The 23,333-nt window shown below is 43.3% G+C and overlaps 2 protein-coding genes across 2 annotated transcripts in view; both read left to right on the plus strand.

Moving 5' to 3' along the window:
• ccnf (cyclin F) overlaps positions 1 to 5,263 on the plus strand; it is an 8,987-nt gene extending 3,724 nt beyond the window's left edge. The window contains exons 2-4 of the mRNA XM_024140570.2: positions 196 to 329; positions 1,251 to 1,432; positions 2,396 to 5,263. Coding sequence (XP_023996338.2) covers positions 196 to 329; positions 1,251 to 1,432; positions 2,396 to 2,880 — 801 coding nt within the window. The 3' untranslated portion in view covers positions 2,881 to 5,263. The remainder of the gene's footprint in view (positions 1 to 195; positions 330 to 1,250; positions 1,433 to 2,395) is intronic.
• An 8,102-nt stretch (positions 5,264 to 13,365) lies between these two features.
• Positions 13,366 to 23,333, plus strand: part of abca3b (ATP-binding cassette, sub-family A (ABC1), member 3b) — a 101,361-nt gene continuing 91,393 nt past the window's right edge. The window contains 2 exon segments of the mRNA XM_070440078.1: positions 13,366 to 13,454; positions 13,622 to 13,652. Of these exon segments, the coding sequence (XP_070296179.1) occupies positions 13,366 to 13,454; positions 13,622 to 13,652 (120 nt within the window).

Here is a 23,333-nt window from a genome sequence, read left to right on the forward strand (position 1 = left end):
TTACAAATCGATATTTGGAGTCAGAATATCAAAATAATATTGTCCCCCATCACTAAGCAAAGAAAAACAAGATGTTCTTATTGACAAGTTGAGATGGTACCTCCTCAGTTGAAGAGCTTTGTCTTCCATTTCGTGCCTACTTAACACTACTCTTAACCAGTGTGTTTGTGTACCTGTGTTCTCTCCCTCTCCCAGGTGATGACTTCAAGGAGCTTTGTCAGGTCCTGGAGGTCTTGGAGTGGGAACCCTACATGGTGCTGCCCAGCCCCACGGGCCAGCCTGCTGACATTCACACCTTCCTCTCCTCCCCGTTCCAGCAACAGCAAGAGGTGGGTTACTACCGTTAAGCCACGCAAATGTGAGAGCAATATAATGATTAGCTCCACCTTGTTCTCTTATAGGCCAGGGAGGATTTTCCTCTGTCCTTGCCAAGTGTCTCGGCAGATTGTGAAAGCTTGGGGTTAATTTGGGATTGGGCAAGTGTGACCACGCTCACGTAGCCTTTTATGGTGGTTGTCCAGCGCTGGTCTCATCCAAAAAAGGGCTTTCAAACCAAAGTTGTTTGTTTATGCTGTACTGAGTAATTGCCATCTGCCCACTAGATGACCACAATGGAAATAAATATTACACTTTTGTTTCATCCTTTATGACTTTAGTAACAATAAATTWAAAAAAACATTGATTAATAAACTAAACTAAGAAGACTCAGTAGCTAGGTTTCATCAAATAGGTTACATATTTTTATGCAAAAAMWAAMWAAMATCTGCACAAAGAAAATATGCTAGTTTTTCCACCAGTGGTGTTTCCACCAAACGGCCTGTGTGATGCTGTAGTCACACAATGTACTTTTGGGCTAAACTTTTCATGTACTGAATAAAAATCTAAAGTTCAGTGCGTTTCCATGGCATTTTCCACTTTACTGATTTTAGTTTTGTCAAAAAAGCTGTGTTAAACAGAAACTATTCCTACCTGCAGGACAGGCTAGTCTACATGAGATTATTATGGAGAAGACWGGGAGTATTTCTATTTGTCAAGCATCGATCATCATGTCAACAGAATAACACCCTTTATTTCTTGGGAAGGAGCATCTAGCTCATCACTGCACTTTCACCACCCTGTTACSTTCTTCATAACTTCCATCTGTAGCCTAATAAACTGCATGGTTTCCCCAGTCCTAGTGAGAAGACCACACACAMCATATCAYGTGACTCCAAGCTTACTTGGATAAATATGCTGTTTCTCTCCCCCAGGAGACGGGAGGAGTCCTTGCCTGTGCACCGAGGCAGCTTTGTTGCCACACCCACGGCTGAGCTGTCCACTCCGGAAGAGACCCTGGTGGGGGACATGCTGGACTGGAGCCTGGACACCTCCTGCTCCGGATACGAGGGGGACCAGGAGAGCGAAGGAGAGAAGGAGGCCAAGGACGGAGAGAGTGAGTGGAGGGAATCAACTATATGAGTGATCATTTCTGATCAGCTCTATACCAGGGGTGTATTCACTAGGAACCAAACAGGGAGGGACCGACCTGAATGTGTCCAATAAGAAACGCCTATTTTTTTGTTTTCCATTGCAAAGCTGCACTAATGAATACACTCCAGCCCTATCTAGAGATGGGGGTTAATGGAAGACGAGGTGTCACGCTGGCCATTCTAAATGGTGAACTAGATGTAGTGACATCACTATGTACTGGAAGACTTAGTCAGACATTATTCTCCTTATGTGGGGTACAGACCAGACTGCTCAGAGGCAGACACGCATGCAAAACGCAGCATCATAGATGCAATGCATCGTACCGGCGGCTGTATTTCTGTATTTGAATGTTGTTTATCTTGAAAAATCTATTGCACAACTGTTTTTGACTACATCAGCAATGGACTAATGAAACCAATACAAAGAGTTTGTGTGTGACGTTTTCCTTTTAAGGCATCCATAATTGATAGTGATGGGGAAAACGAAGTTGCGTTATATCAATATTTCAGGATGATTATTATATTGATATTTGACTCCAAGGTATAGATTTGTAAATAAATAAAAAATAATAATAATTGACTGTAGCTAGTCGGCTGTACTTGCGGCAAAACTCTGGTATTTTCTTCCTATAGCTTGTTTTCCATCTTTAAAAAAATGATGATCAATATATTTTCAGCACTTTTTATTTTATTTCTGTGACTGACCAAAACTCGTTTTCTCATGTTCTCTTATCTGCAGCAGACATAGTGAGCAATATGTTGGCAACATCAAATCGCAATACATATAGAATCGTAATAAAATGTAGAATCTTGTATCATGATATCGTGAGGTCCTAATAATTGACATGGGTTGGATTTTTGTTCACATGAGGTCACTACAGTCACTGTGAAATGCTGCCAAGCTAACWGTATCTTCTTCTGTGCAGCCTCTGTTCTGGCCATGACACTGGAGCTAGCAACAGAGCCCGAGGACTCCAAACTGCACTGCCGAGCCCTCTCCAGCGACGATGACAGTTTCTGTAAGGGTGACAAAGAGGAAGAGGAGTATGAGGAGGAAGGGGAGGGGAGCACCAGGAGCCGACAGCGAGAGCCCCTCGCCTCATTCATCACACCCGACTTCCACAGCTCAGGCTACTCCTCTGTCCAGAGTGCCAGCCCTTCCTCCAATTCCTCTTCACTCCTGATGCCCTGCACCTTCACGCCGCTGCCCCCGGCCCCCACTCCAGGCTCCGCGTCCAGCACCACCGTGGCTCTGCCTGGGTTCCGCCTCCTGGTGCCGGTGCAAAGACCCCGGGTTGCAGCTCGCAAACAGGTAAAGAGGAAGAACGCAGCAGCTCACAGCGGAGGGGAGAGGGAAGGGGAGGATGAAGAGGTGGTATATGCCTCAAGTGTAGGTTTCCTAAGCCTGTAAGCACTGACTTGACTCACCGTTGAATGGATTCAGATGTTTGTCTACCACCCTGCCTCTCCTTCACCCTCTTTTGCCATGGTTGTTCATTAGGCACCAAACTGAAGACAAACAGACCCAGAAGTAAAAGGACTACCTGGTCTTGTCCAATAAGAAATTATAATTTCTGTCTCCTGTTGAAAAACATTTTTAAATGTTCCTGCCCTAATGAACACGACCCAGGAGCACTGTCCTGTCATTGACAATACTCTTCTTCATTCCATGAAGGCCTGAAATCTGCACTGGTTCCTGGAACGCCATAAGATCACAAATACCTGTTGTAAGCTTTACACACAAACCCAAACGGTCATACCAGAATCCAGACTTTTTCTTTAATTCGTTACATTTCACACAAGTAAACAGACATCTCCTGCTTGAGAAAGATAAGATGGCTCCCTMTCATATTTCACTGACTTCGGGTGTATCCCAAATGACACCATATTCCCTATGTAGTGCACTACTTTGACCAGATTCCTGTTCAAAAGTAGTGCACTGCATAGGGAAGAGGGTGTAATTTGTGATAAAAACCACTGGAACAACTCTTCACTCTCCACCTCATGACTTTGTTACATTGCATTGATCCAGATTGTGTTCTGCGCTGGTCTCACGCATTGACCTTTGCAACAACAACAACATCTCAGATGTCAGAGGTATTTGCAGCTCCCACCTAAAAAAGACACTTCGTCGACCATTTTGAAATATGTCTGTATGAAGACTTCACAAGTGAAAAGAACCTCAACTGCATTGTTGACTATAATGACTGTAATTGATTACAATTATTAATCAATGCAACAGTTTTGTTTTGCTCTCTGCAACTCTTCTAATGTTGGGAGTTTCATGAATCACCGTTTATACCAGTGAAGAGATTCTGATATGCACTGCCTGTACAGAATGGTCAGGAGTTGGGTGCTCTGTACTAGCCTGGGATCAAACTGAGTAGTGAAACAAAGCCATGTTCAGTTTGGGTTCCAGGCTCAATTTTGTACTTTAGATATCACTATTGTGAAGTCTAAAGCCTTATTTTGAGTCTGAATTTTCTCTGATCCATTTTTGTCATTCCTCTCTTCACATACAAAGGTACTTTAAAACTTAATTGAGGTGACTATCGGTGGGTAAATAGCTTTTACCTGTAAAGACTGATGTGATAGTAATTCAAGCATATGGAAATACATTCTTAGCTACAGTTTTGTATGTACTGATACATTAGCAATACAATATGTGGTTTGTGCTGAATCTACTGTTCCTTTTACTGTTTAGAGTTGGAGCACAGGAGAGAACCTATATATAGGAACAAATCCCTTCTACAAGCTTTAACAAGAGCAAGGTATTGTTCATTTGAAAACAGCATAACATTTTGTAGAAGCAGAATATTTCAGTCATCCCCACCACCTTTGACCCCATAACAGCTAATTCCATGGGTGAGAGCACATGAATACATCTGTCTGTTAGAAACCACTAAAATTGATGTCCTAGAATATAAGATTGTATTTCTATGGTTGAATCATCAGTGATGTCATCTGAACATTTAGAGCCATGAACATTGACCAAATGAGGTCACAGTTTAGAACTAAGCGGTGCACAGTGCGACATAAAATTTGAAGTTCAGAACGTCTAACAAGTTCTGTCGAAGCAAGTCTATTCGTTTTGCCCACCGTTTCTCCCAATGGTTCGTCTTGAATGAGGTCTGGCACTTCTATTGAATGAGAAGTGTTTGTTTTTCACAGTGACGTTTTCTACGCTTGAACAATCAACTACTAATGTTATTCCATTAAGTGGAGTTGCATTGCCTCCTTTTGGAGAACGGAGTGAAGACACTAAAAGGCAAATGATTACTTGATGTGTTGATAAGTACTGTATGCCTACATCAGGACACGGAGTCCTTGGACTCTGTCTGAAATGTCACCTTATTCCATATGTAGTGCACTTCTTTTGCCCACTGCCCATTGGTCTCTGGTCAAAGTAGTGGACTTCTTTTGCCCACTGCCCATTGGTCTCTGGTCAAAGTAGTGCACTGAATAAGGTGCCATTTCAAACACAACCCTTGTGCAATAATGATTGTGACTGTAAATATGTTTTTAAACTGTTAGGTCAGACTTTTATATCCCTTGTCTGTTATGTACATATCTAAATGTGGAGGAGGGGAGAAAGAACTGTGACAACATACCTTTTACTTGAAATTGGATGAGTGGTTGTGGCTTCATTCCAAAAAGGACAAGTAAACTGCCTTTTTCTCATAAAGGTTGACATTTGGCTTGGTTTTTCCTCACTTGTACCATCAGTGACTTGTGTGAAGATATTTCTGTGCACCCGGTATCAATTTCTATTAAAACAAGCATGTGGACTTGCAGATGTGTGTGTGTTGAATATCAGCTTTGACTGACAAACCCTCAACCTGTTCCACCTTTTCTAACTGCCCTTCCAGGGAGCAGTACGACCGCCATTTTTACAATTGTTTTAATTGAACATTTATTTAAGTAGGCAAGTCAGTTAAGAACAAATTCTTATTTACAATGACGGCAAAACCCGGACAACGCTGGGCTAATTGGGACGCTGGGCAATTGTCATAAGTTTAAATGACTATACAATAGCACCTGTATACAGAATAGCCAGAGACATACAAGTTTCATGTCCCCAAATGACTCCTGTATTTCGAAAGAAAAGGGAACAGACGGTTAGTGCTTATCGGGATCATTGGGACGTCCTGGACAGCAATGACCCAGCCAAAACCCCACACACAGCTGCTGTAGGGTCACGTGACAGACAGGATCAGGTCACGTGATTGCATCTGTTGACGATTGTATCTGGATTTGCACAATGAATTCGGCCTTTCACTGTGTCTGGTGCAATGTCATCGCCTCCTAACTGGCATTTACTGAGTAAAAATACACAGGGCTGTCTACTGCACACATCCACAGCCTAACGACGCAACCTCGGGTGTTGAGTCGAAAGTAAACGGAGAGGACATCGTTTTAAAAAGGAGGAATTGTATACGCTGACTAAGGACAGCCCATGAAGTTCACATACCGAGACTTCCTTTTATAAGGTAAGAATAAGGATTTCATAAAACTGTATTTAATAGTTGTCCTGAGACTAAAAAAATATAAAGTAAACGTTATTTTGGGGAATTATTTGTTTTGGACCTGCTTCATCACTTTGTGGATTGTCGTTTGTCCAATCATTTAGGCCAAATAATTCGGTTGGACCAATAACGGTGAAGGCAGGAGGGCGTAATTTCTATGAAAAATACAACGTATTATTTGCGTTACATCTATGATGTTCATATCAAGACCAACATCACTTGGATGTTTAGCTTAGTTTAGTCAGCAACTGACGTTCAAATTTCACATGAACGACAATTCGTATATAATCTAACTGCATCAACATTGCATTTGTAAATGCATGAAAGGGAAAGGGGGATACGTATTCAGTTGTACAGATGAAGGCATTTAGTTGAAATGTGTCTTCCGCAGGTAATGTCCTTTATCTATCCTTATACAATGATTTAAAATGAAACATTAATAGCTTAATTCTAGAGTTTAGACATAGTATTTGTTGATTTAAATGAATTTGGGCCTAATATTAGGCCATGAAAGAGATGCATTCATCTTTGAGATTAATGACACTGCTTTTTCTATCATACATTCGTCTTTAATTAGATCTTCAGCACATTAACTTTAGCATGAAGACACTGCCTCTGAGACAGGTTTATTCCCTACCTTCCTCCCCAATTAACTATTATTATTATTCTGGGGTGACCCTCCGCACGTGACACAAGTAGACACACCTGACCATTGGCAAGAAGTACAAGGGTTGATTGTTGTTTATATCTACCCTTAAACAGAGGGACCCTATTTCTTTGAGGCCAGTCACAACAGCAGTCCCTTTGTCTAAACAGAAAGACGTAATCAGATTTATAGCAACTGAGGATAGAGATGCCTTATATTTCTTAAGCAAATACTGCCTTGCCTTCACACACAGTGAATGTAGTGGTGATATAGGTCTTGGTGGTGGTGAATGATATGACAGGCGCATGACGGTTGTCATCTGTCCGCAGCAGACTGTTTATTGTTGCTCTCTAAGGCTGTTGAAACACAGAGTTTCAGGGCCATTGAAGTAGATTGACAGGAAAKGGTATGGCTCACAACTGGATAATACCCTTTTTACACCGCCGAGTGCAGCCGGGCTGAGCCACGCCGTGCTGCACTGGCCCAGTTCTGCATCAAACATACACTACAAGGGCCTCCCGAGTGGCGCGGTGGTCTAAGGCACTGCATCGAAGTGCTAGCTGTGCCACTAGAGATCCTGGTTCGAGTTCAGGCTCTGTCGCAGCCGGCCGTGACCGGGAGACCCATGGGGTGGCGCAAAATTCGCCCAGCGTCGTCCGGGTTAGGGGAGGGTTTGGCCGGCAGGGCTGTTCTTGTCCCATCGCGCACTAGCGACTTCTGTGGCGGACCGTGCGCAGTGCACGCTGACACAGTCGCCAGGTGTACAGTGTTTCCTCCGACACACTGGCTGGGTTGTGTTCGGAGGACACACGGCTTTTGACCTTCGCCTCTCCCGAGTCCGTACAGGGGGTTGCAGCGATGGGACAAGACTGTAACTACCAATTGGATACCACGAAATTGGGGAGAAAAATGGGTAAAATAACATACACTGCATACACATACACAAAAGTTTGTGGACACCTGCTCGTTGAACATCTCATTGCAAAATCATCGSCATTAATATGGAGTTGGTCCCCCCTTTGCTGCTATAACAGCTTTCACTCTTCTGGGAAGGCTTTCCACTAGATGTTGGAACATTGCTGCGGGGACTTGCTTCCATTCAGCCACGAGAATTAGTGAGGTCTGGCACTGATGTTGGGTGATTAGGTTTCTGGCTCGCAGTTGGCTTTCCAATTCATCCCAAAGGTGCCTAGCCCAAACCATGAATAACAGCCCCAGACTTTACAGTTGGCACTATGCATTGAGGCAGGTAGCGTTCTCCTGGCATCCCAAAACCAGATTCGTCTGTCGGACTGCCAGATGGTGAAGCATGACTCAAGAAACGCATTTCCACTGCTCCAGAGTTCAATGGCGGCGAGCTTTACACCACTCCAGTCAACGCTTGGCATTGCACATGATGATCTTAAGCTGCTCGGCCATGGAAACCTATTCTATGAAGCTCCCGACGAACAGTTCTTGTGCTGACGTTGCTTCCAGAGGCAGGTCGGAACTCAGTAGTGAGTGTTACAACCGAAGACCCGAACGGTCCCGTTCTGTGAGCTTGTGTGGCCTACCACTTCGTGGCTGAGCCTTTGTTGCTCCTAGACGTTTCCACTTCACAATAACAGCGCTTACAGTTGACCGAGGTAGCTCTAGGAGGGCAGAATTTGACCAACTGACTTGTTGGAAAAAGGGCATCCTATGACTGTGCCACGTTGAAAGTCACTGAGCTCTTTAGTAAGGCCATTCTACTTCCATGTTTGTCTATGGAGATTGCATGGCTGTGTGCTTGATTTTATACACTGGTGAGCAACGGGTGTGACTAAAATAGCCGATCCACTCATTTGAAGGGGTGTCTGTATACTTTTGTATGTAGTTGCCGGAACAGTGCGTTTCGGGTCACGATAGTATGAAAACTGTATAATAGCTAAGGATGGCCAAACACCAGAATCAAATCCAATCAAATGTTATTGTTCACATGCGCCGAATACAACAGCTGTAGACTTTACCCTGAAATGCTTACTTAGAGCCCTTTCCCAACAATGCAGAGTTAAAAAGTAAGAGAATTACTAATAAAAAAAATAGTAACACAAAAACGAGGCTAAATAAACTCAGCAAAAAAGAAAATCCCTTTTTCAGGACGCTGTCTTTCAAAGTAATTTGGAAAAATCCAATTACTTCACAGATCTTCATTGTAAAGGGTTTAAACACTGTTTCCCATGCTTGTTCAATGAACCATAAACAATTAATGAACATGCACCTGTGGAACGGTGGTTAAGACACTAACAGCTTACAGACGGTAGACAATTAAGATCACAGTTATGGAAACTTAGGACACTAAAGAGGCCTTTCTACTGACTCTGAAAAACACCAAAAGAAAGATGCCCGGGTCCTGCTCATCTGTGTGGATGTGCTTTAGGCATGTTGCAAGGAGGCATGAGGACTGCAGATGTGGCCAGGGCAAAAATTGCAATGCCGTACTGTGAGACAGAACCCAAACCGGCTGCGCGGCACGTGCGCCATCGTGCATACATTTAGTGATACATTATTTTGTCCCCTACACCAAACGTGATCACGACACACAGGTTAAAATATAAAAACAAACTCTGAACCAATTAGTCAATTTGGGGACAGATCTAAATAATTAAACATTTATGCCAATTTAGCTAGCTTGCACTTGCTAGCTAATTTGTTCTATTTAGCTAGCTTTCTGTTGCTAGCTAATTTGTCCTGGATATAAACATTGAGTTGTTATTTACCTGAAATGCACAAGGTCCTCACTCCGACAATTAATCCACACATAAAACGGTCAATCAATCTTTTCTAGTCATCTCTCTTCCTTCCAGGCTTTTCTCTTTGAACCTATATGGTGATTGGCATCTAAACTTTCATAGTATTACCATGACGACCGACAACACAGTTAGTCTTTCAATCACCCACATGGGTATAACCAATGAGGAGATGGCACTGGGTATCTCCTTCTATAAACCATGAGGGGATGGGAGAGGCAGGACTTGCAGCGCGATCTGCGTCACAAATAGAACTGACTTATATTTTAGCCCTTGGCAACGCAGATGCTCGTTGACTCACGTGAGCAGTGTGGGTGCAATATTGAATAATATAGATTTCAAAATGTATTTTCCACCTTCGTGGACATGAGCGAGCGGTGTAGTCAGGGTGTAAGACAGCGCTGTTAATTCTGTGTGCGATTTCCTGCAAGACAGGAATGTCAGTGTTTTGCCATGGACCACGAAGAGCCCGGATCTCAATCCCATTGAGCATGTCTGGACACCTGTTGGATCCGGGGTGAGGGCTAGGGCCATTCCCCCCCAAAAATGTCTGGGAACTTGCAGGTGCCTTGTGGGAAGAGTGGGGTATCTCACAGCAAGAACTGGCAAATCTGGTGCAGTCCATGAGGAGGAGATGCACAGCAGTACTTAATGCAGCTGGTGGCCACACCAGATACTGACTGTTACTTTTGTTGTTGAATCTTGTTATGTTCATACAAATATTTACACATTTTAAGTTTGCTGAAAATAAATGCAGTTGACAGTGAGAGGATGTTTTATTTTTGCTGAGTTTACAAGAGGCACTGGTAATGAGTCAATGTGCAGGGTTATAAGGTAATTGAGGTAATACGGTATTTACATGTGGGTCGGGGTAAAAGTGACTAGCAATCAGGATAGATAATAAACAGAGTAGCGGCAGCGTGTGTGAAAGTGTTTTCTTACCAATTGTTTGGTATCCAATTGGTAGCTACAGTCTTGTCTCATCGCTTCAACTCCCGTACGGACTCTGGAAGGCGAAGGTGAGACCCATGGTCCCCTAAACACGACCCAACAAGTGCACTGCTTCTTGACACAATGCCCGCTTAATCTGGAAGCCAGCCACACCAATGTGTCGGAGGAAACACCCTGCGACCGTGTCAGCGTGCATGCGCCCGGCCTGCCACAGGAGTCGCTAGAGCGCAATGGGACAAGGTCATCCCTGCGGCCAAACCCTCCCCTAACCCGGATGACGCTGGGCCAATTTTGCGCCACCCCTTGGGTCTCCGGTCGCGGCCGGCTGCGACAGAGCCTGGACTCGAACTGGATCTCTATGGCACAGTTAGCAACTGCGATGCAGTGCCTTAGACCACTGCGCCACTCTGGAGGCCCTGTGTTGTGTTTGACTGTCAGTGTGAGTGAGTGTGCATTGAGTCACTGCAAGAGAGTCCGTTGCAATACAGGGTCACTGCAAATAGCCGGGTAGCCATTTGACTGACTGTTCAGCAGTCTTATTTGCTTGTGGGTCGAAGCTGTTCAGGGTACTTTTTGTCCCAGATGGCGCCCATACCAGATAGTGAGCTCACTGAGTGCACCGCTTATATGATAAGATGCATATATACCAGACCTACTTCGTATTATCACATACTGCACGTGCTAAAAGAAACAACAAAATTCTTCTTACTTAGGTCCGAATAACTGCACCCGTCTCCGGCACTAGATAAATCTCGCCCCCAAAATGTATGACTCTCTAATATGGCATCTCATTCTATCTTTCGGCGATCGTCACACGATCGATTATAACTACCTAAATCATGACGTCCGTTGCCATTAGCTATCCGAGAATCGATAGAAATCAGGGAGCTGTCTCCACGCACATGCATGATAATCTACATGCTGCGATGAAATGATCATCGTCGGCAATTATCTATCTAGTTCCGATGGTTTCAAGAATACATGGAGATCTTAGATGCGCACTAAACGGGCGCTCAATCTCTAATAACTTTCTGGATTCGAAAATTTGCGATTATGATCATATCAGTCGTTTGAAAATATACGAATCCCGTTGTTTGTGTTATAATCCCTTCACACCTAAGGAAGAAATAGATCTTTTGGTTGCGATTCTTATCTGTTAACAGTCGACCTACCTATCGATCCCAAACTTATGTCCTGGAACATCGCGCAGTCTCTTATACGTGGTCTATACTCCGTGTGTGACCTAGATCACGTTACTTATGTCGTCGTTCATCGACCTCGTTTCGTATCATACTGGAAAGACCTCGATCCAGCCGCAATGCTTTTCTGGTATTAATTCAATAACTGGTCTCATCTTCATGAGCTAATCATAGTAGATCTGTTCTTAGTCAACTACAGCTGCTACTTCTCGTTAAGATTTCTCATTGTCACGGGTGCTGGTGTGTGTGGGCTGGCGTGTGCTGATACTCGTGTTTCATTTATAAAGATATTTCACTTAAACTGTAATCCAATGTATTCAGCCAGAAGCTATCTTTCCCTTGGTTTCACTTATTCCTTTTACGAACGCTTGTCTCTTAGCATCTATGGCTACCTTATCTCTGCTTGCCGGACTATATCATTGTTCATCGTACTCACATTGCTCCTGTACTTCCATCGCCAACAATCACTTAAAATCCTGACACCGAATGGTTCAAATTCTATGCTGTTTCTCCGTCTTAGAAATCATAGCTAATAGAGAATGTTATTTGTCTATATAGCGTTCTGTGATATATGTGTATACAACATCGCATAAGATTTCTTCTGAGAATGTTGATCCTGCATTTAGGTCTAATGTATCGATGAGTGCTATTCCTCTCATACTTTTCGTACTGCTTGCTGTCCGTAGCAGAGTGAAGTCCATTGCTGGGGTCTTTGACAATTTCCAGGGCCTTCCTCTGACACCGCCCCTGGATATTAGAGGTCCTGCGATAACAGATAGCTTGGCCCCGGGATGTACTGGGCCATCCGCACTATCCTCTGTAGCGCCTTGCGGTCGTATGCCAATCGGTGATGCAGCCAGTCAGGATGCTCTCAATGATGCAGCTTTAGAATTTTTATTGGCTCTGAGAGCCCATGACATATCTTTTCCAGCCTCCTGAGGGGGAGAGGCGTTATTGTGCCTTCTTCACGACTGTGTTGCTGTGTGTGGGACAATGTTAATTCCTTATGATGTGGACACCGAGGAAGTTGACCTCTCGACCTGCTCCACTACAGCCCTGTTGAAGGGAACCAAGACATGTTATTTTAGAATGGGTGTGTGGGATTGTCTTCTTATAATGGGGTCTGAACACCCATAGTTCATCACGATTTGCTCAACATTCCATTGAATTGGGTGTATTATAACCTTTTCCTGTCTGTCTGCCTGTCATAGGCCTACTCTGTGGATGCAGTCGAAAACATTTAAACAAGCATGTCCTGTCAACACTCACTTAACAAACTAGGTTCAACTGCGTTTGGTGAGCGATTGTTCAACAGTATAATTTTTACTTTTTGCTTAGTGTTTATCTCTTTGCGTTTCTTCCTACCCTCTCTTCTCATGTCCTCCATTAGCTCAATGTCGTCATTCCCAGTTGTCAGACTCAGACAGTGTTTCTCTTCCCCCACTTCAAATTATTTTTGCAGAACCGGAATTAGGTTTCTGATTGTGTTTTGATACGTACAGTTATGCAAATACCGAGCTGAGAAACATCCAGTTTCAGTTCTCTTTTTTGCTTGTTTGATTTTCTTGTTTTACATATATGAAATATGGTTATCTTGAGGTGAAAAGCTCTCTGTGGATCAACTGTGTTTGGTAGGATTGCTAAGTACAGGCCCTGGCAAATTTCCTCAACCACCAAATACATTGATATAGCCTAGTTCAGAACCAGATAAAATGTTAGTAACTGAACATTTCTCTTTCCTCTTTGTTGTCTGTCCAGCGTCCTGCTGTAGCTTTCTGGTCTCTGTCTCGCAGTCTCCTTCTAAAAATGGCGATAGCACGCCAGTTTGGATTAACTATTGTGGAAGAAACTACCTTCAGCAGCGTTGGGGGTGTGGGGAGAACTGACTTCAGCAGGTGGGTGGTTGGTTGGGAAAACTGACTTCTGCAGGTGGGTGGTGTGGAAACTGACCTTCAGCAGGTGGGTGGTGTGGGGAGAACTTACCTTCAGCAGGTGGGTGGTGGGGGAGAACTACTTCAGCAGGTGGGTGGTATGCACTGTGGGGAGAACCTACCGTCAGCAGGTGGTGTGTGGGGAGGAACTACCTTCAGCAGGTGGGTGGTGTGGGGAAATACTTCAGCAGGTGGGTGGTATGGGGAGAAATGACTTCACAGGTGGGTGGTGTGGGGAGAAATGACTTCATCAGGTGGGTGGTATGAGAGAGAACTGACTTCAGTCAGGTGGGTGGTATGGGAGAACTGACTTCAGTCAGGTGGTGGGTGGGGGAAATGGACTTCAGCAGGTGAGGTGGTGGTGGAGAAACTGACTTCAGCAGGTGGGTGTTTGGGGAGAAATTACTTCAGCAGGTGGGTGGTTTAGGGAGAATTACTTCAGCAGGGGGTGGTTTGGGAGAATGAATTTCAACAGGGGTGGTAGTGGGAGAAATGACTTCACAGATGGGTTGGTGGGAGAAATGACTTCAGCGGTGGGTGTTTAGGGAAACTATCTTTAGCAGGTGGGTGGTATAGGGAGAAAATTACTTCAGGCAGGTGGGTGGTTTAGGGAGGAACTATCTTTAGCAGGTGGGTGGGTATAGGGAGAACTACCTTCAGCATGGTTGGGGTGGTGAGGGATATTGAATGTAAATGTTCAGGGGATGCTACAGTTATCCATCTGAATAAGATCTATAACTTTTATGTGAATTGTGCTTTGCAGAGAGTGAAATGTGTTACAGTACTATTTAATAATAATAATACATGGGACTTATATAGCGCTTTTCTTGTAAGAAAAAGGGTAACGGCGGGCATTGGGGTTGTTATTACACAAAACTGGTTTTAGGGTAAGCGGGGGATTGGGGTTGTAACAAAACTGGTTTAGGGTAAGGGGCGGGATTAGGGTTTGTATACAAACCTGGTTTTAGGGTAAGGGTGGGGATTGGGGTTGTATACAAAACTGGTTTAGGGTAAGGGGCGGTTTGGGTTGTATACAAACCTGGTTTAGGGTAAGGGGGGGGTTTGGGGTTGTATACAAAAACTGGTTTAGGTAAGGGCAGGGTTGGGGTTGTATACAAAACTGGTTTAGGGGTAAGGGGCGGGTTTGGGGTTGTATACAAAACTGGTTTAGGGTAAGCGGCGGTTGGGTTGATATACAAAACTGGTTAGTGTAAGGGGCGGGGATTGGGGTTGTATACAAAACTGGTTTAGGGTAAGCGGCGGGGGATTGGGGGTGTATACAAAACTAGTTTAGGGTAAGGGCGGCGGGATTTGGGGTTTGTATACAAACCTGGTTTAGGTAAAGCGGCGGGATTGGGGTTGTTATACAAAACTGGTTTAGGGTAAGGGGCGCGGGTTGGGGTGTGGTATAAAAACTGGTTTAGGTAAGGGGGCGGGTTGGGGTTGTATACAAAACTGGTTTAGGGTAAGGGGCGGGGTTGGGGTGTATACAAAACTGGGTTTAGGGTAAGGGGCGGGGTTGGGTTGTATACAAAACTGGTTTAGGGTAAGGGCGCGGATTGGGGTTGCGTATTACAAACCTGGTTTAGGTAAGGGCGGGGTTGGGGTTGTATACAAAAACTGGTTTAGGGTTAAGGGGGCGGGTTGGGGTTGTATACAAAACTGGTTTAGGGTAAGGGGCGGGGATTGGGGTTGTATACAAACTGGTTTAGGGTAAGGGCGGGATTGGGGTTGTATACAAACCCTGGTTTAGGGGAGCGGCGGGATTGGGGTTTTGTATACAAAACTGGTTTAGGGTAAGGGGCGGGGTTGGGGTTGTATACAAACCCGGTTTAGGGTAAGGGGCGGGATTGGGGTTGTATACAAACTCGGTTTAGGGTAAGGGGCGGGATTGGGGTTGTATACAAACCCGGTTTAGGGTAAGGGGCGGGATTGGGGTTGTATACAAAACTGGTGTAGGGTTAGATAGTGGACTGAAGGGAGGGAGTTCCAGAGCCTAGGAGCAACCCTGGAGAAGGCCTGTTGCTGAAGCTCTGGAGCTTGGACCTGGGGATGACAAGGTGTCCTGCAGTGGTGGAACAGAGTGCGTGTATGGGTTGGTAGGGGAGAAGGTCTGAGAGGTAAGGGGGGTTAAGGTGGTGAAGGGCTTTGTTAGGTCAGAAGGAGGATCTTGTAATCAATGCGTTGGGAAACAGGGAACCAGTGGAGTTTACGGAGGACAGGGGTGATATGCTGCCAGGATTGTGTGTGAGGAGTCGGGCTGCAGAGTTTTGAACCATTTGAAGCTTATGGAGGGAGTTTGAGTTGATACTGAGTGTAGTAAGTTGCAGTAGTCAAGACGGGGGGAGATGAGTGCATGTATTGTTTGTCAAGACAATGAGTGAAAAGGAGTTAGCATGATAGCACAAACAGATCTGGGACCAGTCTAGATTGTAACCAAGTAGATGGKTAAAGGCCTCGTCTACAAGCTGATGTGTMSACAACACATTGCATGTTGYTGACAAACAGTGTCWCAGCCACAGGTTCTGTCACAAGACTGTCTTGACCCATGTTTGGTCTAGCAGCCCCATAGTTCTATCAATCCTTGGGAAATCAATGTTTGCAGATAAATTCAGTCAATTCAGGAAATGTTCATTCAATTTAAAACTTTTGAAGAGCTTTTCATTTAAATGAGAAATTATTGATAATATATGCAAATGTTTTTCTATTCATGGAATTGGAATTTCAGTGTACTTCCTCACTTCAATTCGAATTGACCCCAACTCTGCCTCCAACATTGATTTATCTGTGACAGTTCATTTAGAGGTTAGCGACGGGACATGAAAGCCTGGTGCGTATCTTGGCTGTTGTGTTGTTGTTACACTGAAAATGTGTTTAAGGTGAGGTCAAAAAGTAGTCATCTGAATCTAAATTACCTTGCTGTCTTTTGTGTTCCAAATATATATAGAAATGGTAACTTTGCCATCCCACCACTGTAACTGTTTCATGGTAACCACTAGGTTTCATGGTAACCACTAGGTTTCATGGTAACCACTAGGTTCCATGGTGTGATGAATTGACCAGTTTTTAAACGACTGTTGTGAGTGATTTAATTATGTGATGGTTTGATATAGCCACCTTCCAAGCTTTGTACTTTCACAAATCCTGGGCCTGTATTTTGTGAAGTGTCTCAGAGTAGGAGTGATGATCAAGAATCAGTTTAGCCTTTTTCAATAGTAATACATAAGATTACATGGACCTGATCTTAGATCAGCACTCCTACTTTGAGACTCTTTATGAATACGGTCCTGAAGATATCTCTGACGACCCTCAGTCTTGATATATCGCCAAGCTCATTGCTTGCATTGAACAGAAGGTGGTGATCGACGACCCTCAGTCTTTGATATATCGCCAAGCTCATGCTGCATTTGAAACAGAAGTGGTGAAACACATGGGCTGGATATTTATTCACTGATGAAAGATTGAATGAATGGTGAGTAAATACACTTCTGTAGTCTTTCTTTGTGTGTGTATATTATGACGTGCGGGTGTGTTTGGGTTTGTTTCACAGTAGTTTGGGCTGTTTATTAACGATAGCTCCTCACAATGGCTTTCATATCAAAGACTTAGTTCAAAACCCTCACAAATCTGGGAGGGTGGTTGCACAACGAAACACACACGACAATGTCACACCACAGTTCCTCGTGTTATTGTGTGTAGCTGCTTCCATTTGCTTCTTTCTGCCTCCCTTTTAAGATTGTTGTTTCATTACCATTAAACCTCTTGAAGCTAGGGGGCAGAATTTTTATGTTTGTAAAAATAACATTTCCATTGTAAGCTGCCTATTTCTCAGGTCCAGATGCTAGAATATGCATATAATTGACAGAGTAGGATAGAAAACACTCTAAAGTTTCCAAAACGGTCAAAATATTGTCTGTGAGTATAACAGACTTGATTTTGCAGGCGAAAACCTGAGGAAATCCAACCCGGAAGTGACTTCTATTTTGAAAAATCACTGTTCCATTGCCTGCCTTTCGTCCATTTAAAGGGATATCAACCAGATTCATTTTCCTGTGGCTTCCTCAGGGTGTGAACAGTCTTTAGACATAGTTTCAAGCTTTTATTTTGAAAAATGAGCGAGATTTATCAAAACGCGTCAGTGGATACACGGATGTCCCTCCATTAGTTGTTGTGCGTGACACTCGTTGCTCGACATTTTCTTTCTCTCCAGTATTGAATAGTTTACAGTCCGGTTGATATATTATCGATTATTGATGTTAAAAACAACCTGAGGATTGATTATTAAAAACGTTTGACATGTTTTTACGACCTTTACGGATACTATATGGAATTTTCGTCAAGCCTTGATGACTTGCCTAAGGCTGTGGAATACTGAACATAACACGCCAAACAAATGGAGGTATTTTGATATAAAAAAAAAATCTTTATCAAACAAAAGGAACATTTATTGTGTAATTGGGAGTCTCGTGAGTGCAAACATCCGAAGATCATCAAAGGTAAGCGATTAATTTGATTGCTTTTCTGGCTTTCGTGACCAATCTACATGACTGCTAGGTGTTCTTAATGTTTTGTCTAGTGATCGATAAACTCAGAAACGCTTGGATTGCTTTACCTGTAAAGCATATTTTCAAAATCTGACACGACAGGTGGATTAACAACAAGCTAAACTGTGTTTTGCAATATTGCACTTGTGATTTCATGATTATAAATATTTTTTGCAATTTTTTGTATTTGGCGCTCTGCAATTCAGCGTTTGTTTACGAAAATGATCCCGCTAAAGGGATCCGTGCGTCAAGAAGTTTTAACCCACATTCCTGGAGACTCCATTGAGCGCAGGCAGGAAAAGGGTCTCTATCTTGGCCCCATCACAGAGACACTGCAGAGTGCATGTGAGGTTCATACCAGGTAACCGGGGATTGACCCAGAGAGAACTGCTCTGAGGGTCAAAGTCTATATTCAAAAATGATCTCAGAGTAGGTGGAGTAGTAGGAGTGGTGATCTTAGATCATGTGAAATTCTGTCTTTGTAATAGTATTCCTTTAGATCTAAAAGACAACATTTATCCTATATTAGCACTCCTACTGTGAGACTATTGCTAAAGTACATGGTTAGCTCACTATTGTTAATACAGACCCTAAAGTACATAGTTAGCTGATGCGAGGAGTTCATTGTAAGGGAACTAGGGGAAAATGGAACTTATACAGTAGAAAATATGTCTAGGATTTAAGAGTATTAATCGATGCATTGCTGGAAAGTTTGCTCGCATTCTTTTTGCATCCAAAATGTAAAAAAATTGGTAGGGGTAAAGCCGTTTGAATTCAATCATAGATGACATTTAAGAATATTTTTTATGTAGCCTAGAATTCAATGTAGGTCTGATCTTGTTTGTTTTGCGTATTGATCCCTCACTATAAAGAGCATCGGGATGTTTTGGATGTTATTTATTTTCAGAAACTTTTCCATTATTTTGGATTTCTCTTTTAGATAGTATACTGAATGTGTATCATACTGTAGGTGTTCTGAGATTACATATGGTCTTCCTTGTATCTGTAGATAGTTTGTTTCCCCTTCATGTTTCACCAGGGTTGTGTTCATTAGGGCACACTATTAAAACGTTTCAAAATATTGTGCCATGGAAAACAAAAACTATTCTTACTGGACCAGTCCAGGTAGTCCTGTCCTGTTTCAATCTGTTTTTCTGTTTACTCCTGAATGAGCACAACCCAGACCTAGAAATTAGATGCTAGCTAGACTGTAGCAGGCTGTGTAACTCGTATCTTGATCAACTGGTTGTGCAATAATCCCCGTGAAACAGAGTTCATATCAAATTAATTTGTCACATTCTTAGTAAACAACAGATGTAGACTAACATTGAAATGCTTACTTACGGGCCCTTTACAACAATGCAGAGAGGAGATTAAATGGAACATTTCCAGAAATATTATATCACGCGGAATAAATACATAATGAGTAACGATAACTTGGCTATCTACACGGTACTAGTGCCGAGTCAATGTGCAGGGTTACGAGTAGAGGTTGACCGACTTTGATTTTTCAACGACGATACTGATTTATTGGAGGACCAAAAAAAGCCGATACCGATTAATCGGTCGATTAAAAAAAAAAATATATATATATATATATATATATATATATTTTTTTTTTATATATATTTGTAATAATGACAATTACAACAATACTGAATGAACACTTATTTTAACTTATAATATAATAATATAATACATCAATAAAATCAATTTAGTCTCAAATAAATAATGAAACATGTTCAATTTGTTTTAAATAATGCAAAAACACAGTGTTGGAGAAGAAAGTAAAAGTGCAATATGTGCCATGTAAAAAAGCTAACGTTTAATTTCCTTGCTCAGAACATGAGAACGCTGGTGGTTATTCCCAGTTCTTCAATATTCCCAGTTAAGAAGTTTTAGGTTGTAGTTATTATAGGAATTATGAGGTGTCGACTATTTCTCTCTATACCATTTGTATTTCATATACCTTTTGACTATTGGATGTTCTTATAGGCACTATAGTATTGCCAGCCTAATCTCTGGAGTTGATAGACTTGAAGTCATAAACAGCGCTGTGCTTCAAGCGTTGCTAAGAGCTGCTGGCAAACGCAGTAAAGAGTTTGAATGAATGCTTACGAGCTTGCTGCTGCCTACCACCGCTCAGCCAGACTGCTCTATCAAATATCAAATCATAAACTTAATATAATAAACAAAGAAATACGAGCCTTAGGTCATTAATATGGTCAAATCCGGAAACTATCATTTCAAAAACAAAAGTTATTCTTTCAGTGAAATATGGAACCGTTCCGTATTTTATCGAACAGGTGGCAACCCTAAGTCTAAGTATTGCTGTTACTTTGCTCAACGTTCAATGTTATGTAATAATTATGTAAAATTCTGGCAAATTAATTACGGTCACATAGTTCGCAACGAGCCAGGCAGCCCAAACTGTTGCATATACCCTGACTCTGCTTGCACTGAACGCAAGAGAAGTGACACAATTTCCCTAGTTAAAATTGCCTGCTAACATGAATTTCTTGCAACTAAATATGCAGGTTTAAAAATATATACTTCTGTGTATTGATTTTAATTAAGGCATTGATGTTTATGGTTAGGTACATTTGTGCAACGATTGTGCTTTTTTCACGAATGCGCTTTTGTTAAATAATCACCCGTTTGGCGAAGTTGAAGTAGGCTGTGATTCGATGATATATTAACAGGCACCGCATTGATTATATGCAACGCAGGACAAGCTAGTTAACTACACATGGTTGATGATATTACTAGGTTAACTATTGATTATGTGAAGATTGATTGTTTTTTATAAGATAAGTTTAATGCTAGCTAGCAACTTACCTTGGCTCCTTGCAGCCACTAGGTCCTTTTGACGCAGCACTCGCGTAACAGGTGGTCAGCCTGCTATGCAGTTTCCTTGTGGATTGAAATGTAATCGGCCATAATCGGCGTCCAAAAAGGCCGATTACTGATTGTTATGACAACTTGAAATCGGCCCTAATTAATCGGCCACGCCGATTTAATCTGTTGACCTCTAGTTATGAGGTACAATGAATTCGGAAAGTATTCAGACCACTTGACTTTTTCCACATTTTGTTACGTTACAATTTTATTATAAAATTGATTGAATTGTTTTTTTCCCCCCCTCATCAATCTACACACAATACCCCAAAATTACAAAGCAACAACAGGTTTTTAGGAAAAACGGAATATCACATTTACAGAATTATTCAGACCCTTTACTCAGTACTTTGTTAAAGCATCTTTGGCAGCGATTACAGCCTCAGGTCTTCTTGGGTATGACGCTACAAGCTTGGCACATCTATATTTGGGGAGTTTCTCCCATTCTTCTCTGCAGAACCTCTCAAGCTCTGTCAGGTTGGATGGGGAGCGTCGCTGTACAGCTATTTTCAGGTCTTTCCAGATATGTTAGATCGGGTTCAAGTCTGGGTTCTGGCTAGGCCACTCAAGGACATTCAAAGACTTGTCCCAAAGCCACTCATGTGTTGTCTTGGCTGTGTGCTTAGGGTCGTTGTCCTGTTGGAAGGTGAACCTTGGCCCCAGTCTGAGGTCCTGACCACTCCGGAGCAGGTTTTCATCAAGGATATCTCTGTACTTTTCTTCTTTCATCTTTCCCTCCATCCTGACTAGTCTCCCAGTCCATGCCGCTGAAAAACATCCCCACAGCATGATGCTGCCACCCATGCTTCACCTTAGGGATGGTGCCAGGTTTCCTCCAGACGTGATGCTTGGCATTCAGGCCAAAGAGTTCAATCTTGGTTTCATTGGACCAGGGAATCTTGCTTCTCATGGTCTGAGAATCTTTAGGTGCCATTTGGCAAACTCCTAGCGGGCTGTCATGCACCTTTTTACTGAGGATTGGCTTCAGTCTGTTCACTCTACCATAAAGGCCTGATTTGGTGGAGGGGTGCAGAGATTGTTGTCCTCCTGGAAGGTTATCCAATCTCCACAGAGGAACTCTGGGAGCTCTGTCAGTGACCATCGGGTTCTTGGTCACCTCCCTGACCAAGCGCCTTCTCCCCCGATTGCTCAGTTTGGCCGGGCGACTAGCTCTAGGAAGAGTCTTGGTGGTTCCAAACTTCTTCCATTTAAGAATGATGGAGGCCACTGTGTTCTTGGGGACCTTCAATGCTGCAGAAATGTTTTGGTACCCTTCCTCAGACATGTGCCTCAACATAATCCTGTCTCTGTGCTCTACGGACTAATCCTTCAACCTCATGGCTTGGTTTTTACTCTGACATGCACTGTCAACTGTGGGACCTTATATAGACAGGTGTGTGCACTGTAATTGAGGTAGATGCTGTATGTACATATAGGTAGGATAAAGTGACTAGGCAACAGGATAGATAATAAACAGTAGCAGCAACCTATGTCACGAGTTGGTGCAATGGGGTCAATGCAGATAGTCCAGGTAGCAATTGGTTAACTATTTAGTAGTATTATGGCTTGGGGGTAGAAGCTGTTCAGGATCTTGTTGGTTCCAGACTTGGTGCATCGGTACCGCTTGCCGTGCGGTAGCAGAGCGAACAGTAATCACTTGGGTGGCTGGAGTCTTTGACACTGCTTGGTATAGAGGTCCTGGATGGCAGAGAGCTCGGCCCCAATGATGTACTGGACCGTACGCGCTGCCCTCGTTAGCACTTTGAGGTTGGATGCCAAGCAGTTGCCGTACCAAGCGGGGATGCAGCCAGTCAAGATGCTCTCTATGGTGCAGCTGTATAACGTTTTGAGGGTTTGAGGGCCCATGCCAAATCTTTTCAGCCTCATGAGGCGTTGTTGTGCCTTCTTCACGACTGTGTTGGTGTGTGTGAACACTGATAATGTTTTAGCGATGTGGACACCGAGGAACTTGAAGTTCTCGACCCGCCCTGTCGATGTGGATGGGGGAGTGCTCGGCCCTCTTTTTCCTTTTAGTCCAGGATCAGCTCCTTTTTCTTGCTGACATTGAGGGAGAGGTTGTTGTCCTGGCACCACACTGCCAGGTCGCTTACCTCCTCTCTGTAGGCTGTCTCATCGTTGGTGATCAGGCCAACCACAGTTGTGTCGTCAGCAAACTTAATGATGGTGTTGGAGTCATGGGTGAAGAGGGAGTAGAGGAGGGAACAAAGCAAATACCACTGAGGGGCAACCGTGTTGAGGGTTAGTGTGGCGGATGTGTTGTTGCCTACCCTCACCACCTTGGGCTGGCCCGTCAGGAAGACCAGGATCCAGTTGAAGAGGGCGGTGTGCAGTTCAAAGGTCCTGAGCTTAGTKATGAGCTTGGAGGGCACTGTTTTGTTAA

Source organism: Salvelinus sp. IW2-2015, unplaced genomic scaffold, assembly GCF_002910315.2.
Source record: "Salvelinus sp. IW2-2015 unplaced genomic scaffold, ASM291031v2 Un_scaffold2194, whole genome shotgun sequence".
Classification (NCBI taxonomy): domain Eukaryota; kingdom Metazoa; phylum Chordata; class Actinopteri; order Salmoniformes; family Salmonidae; genus Salvelinus; species Salvelinus sp. IW2-2015.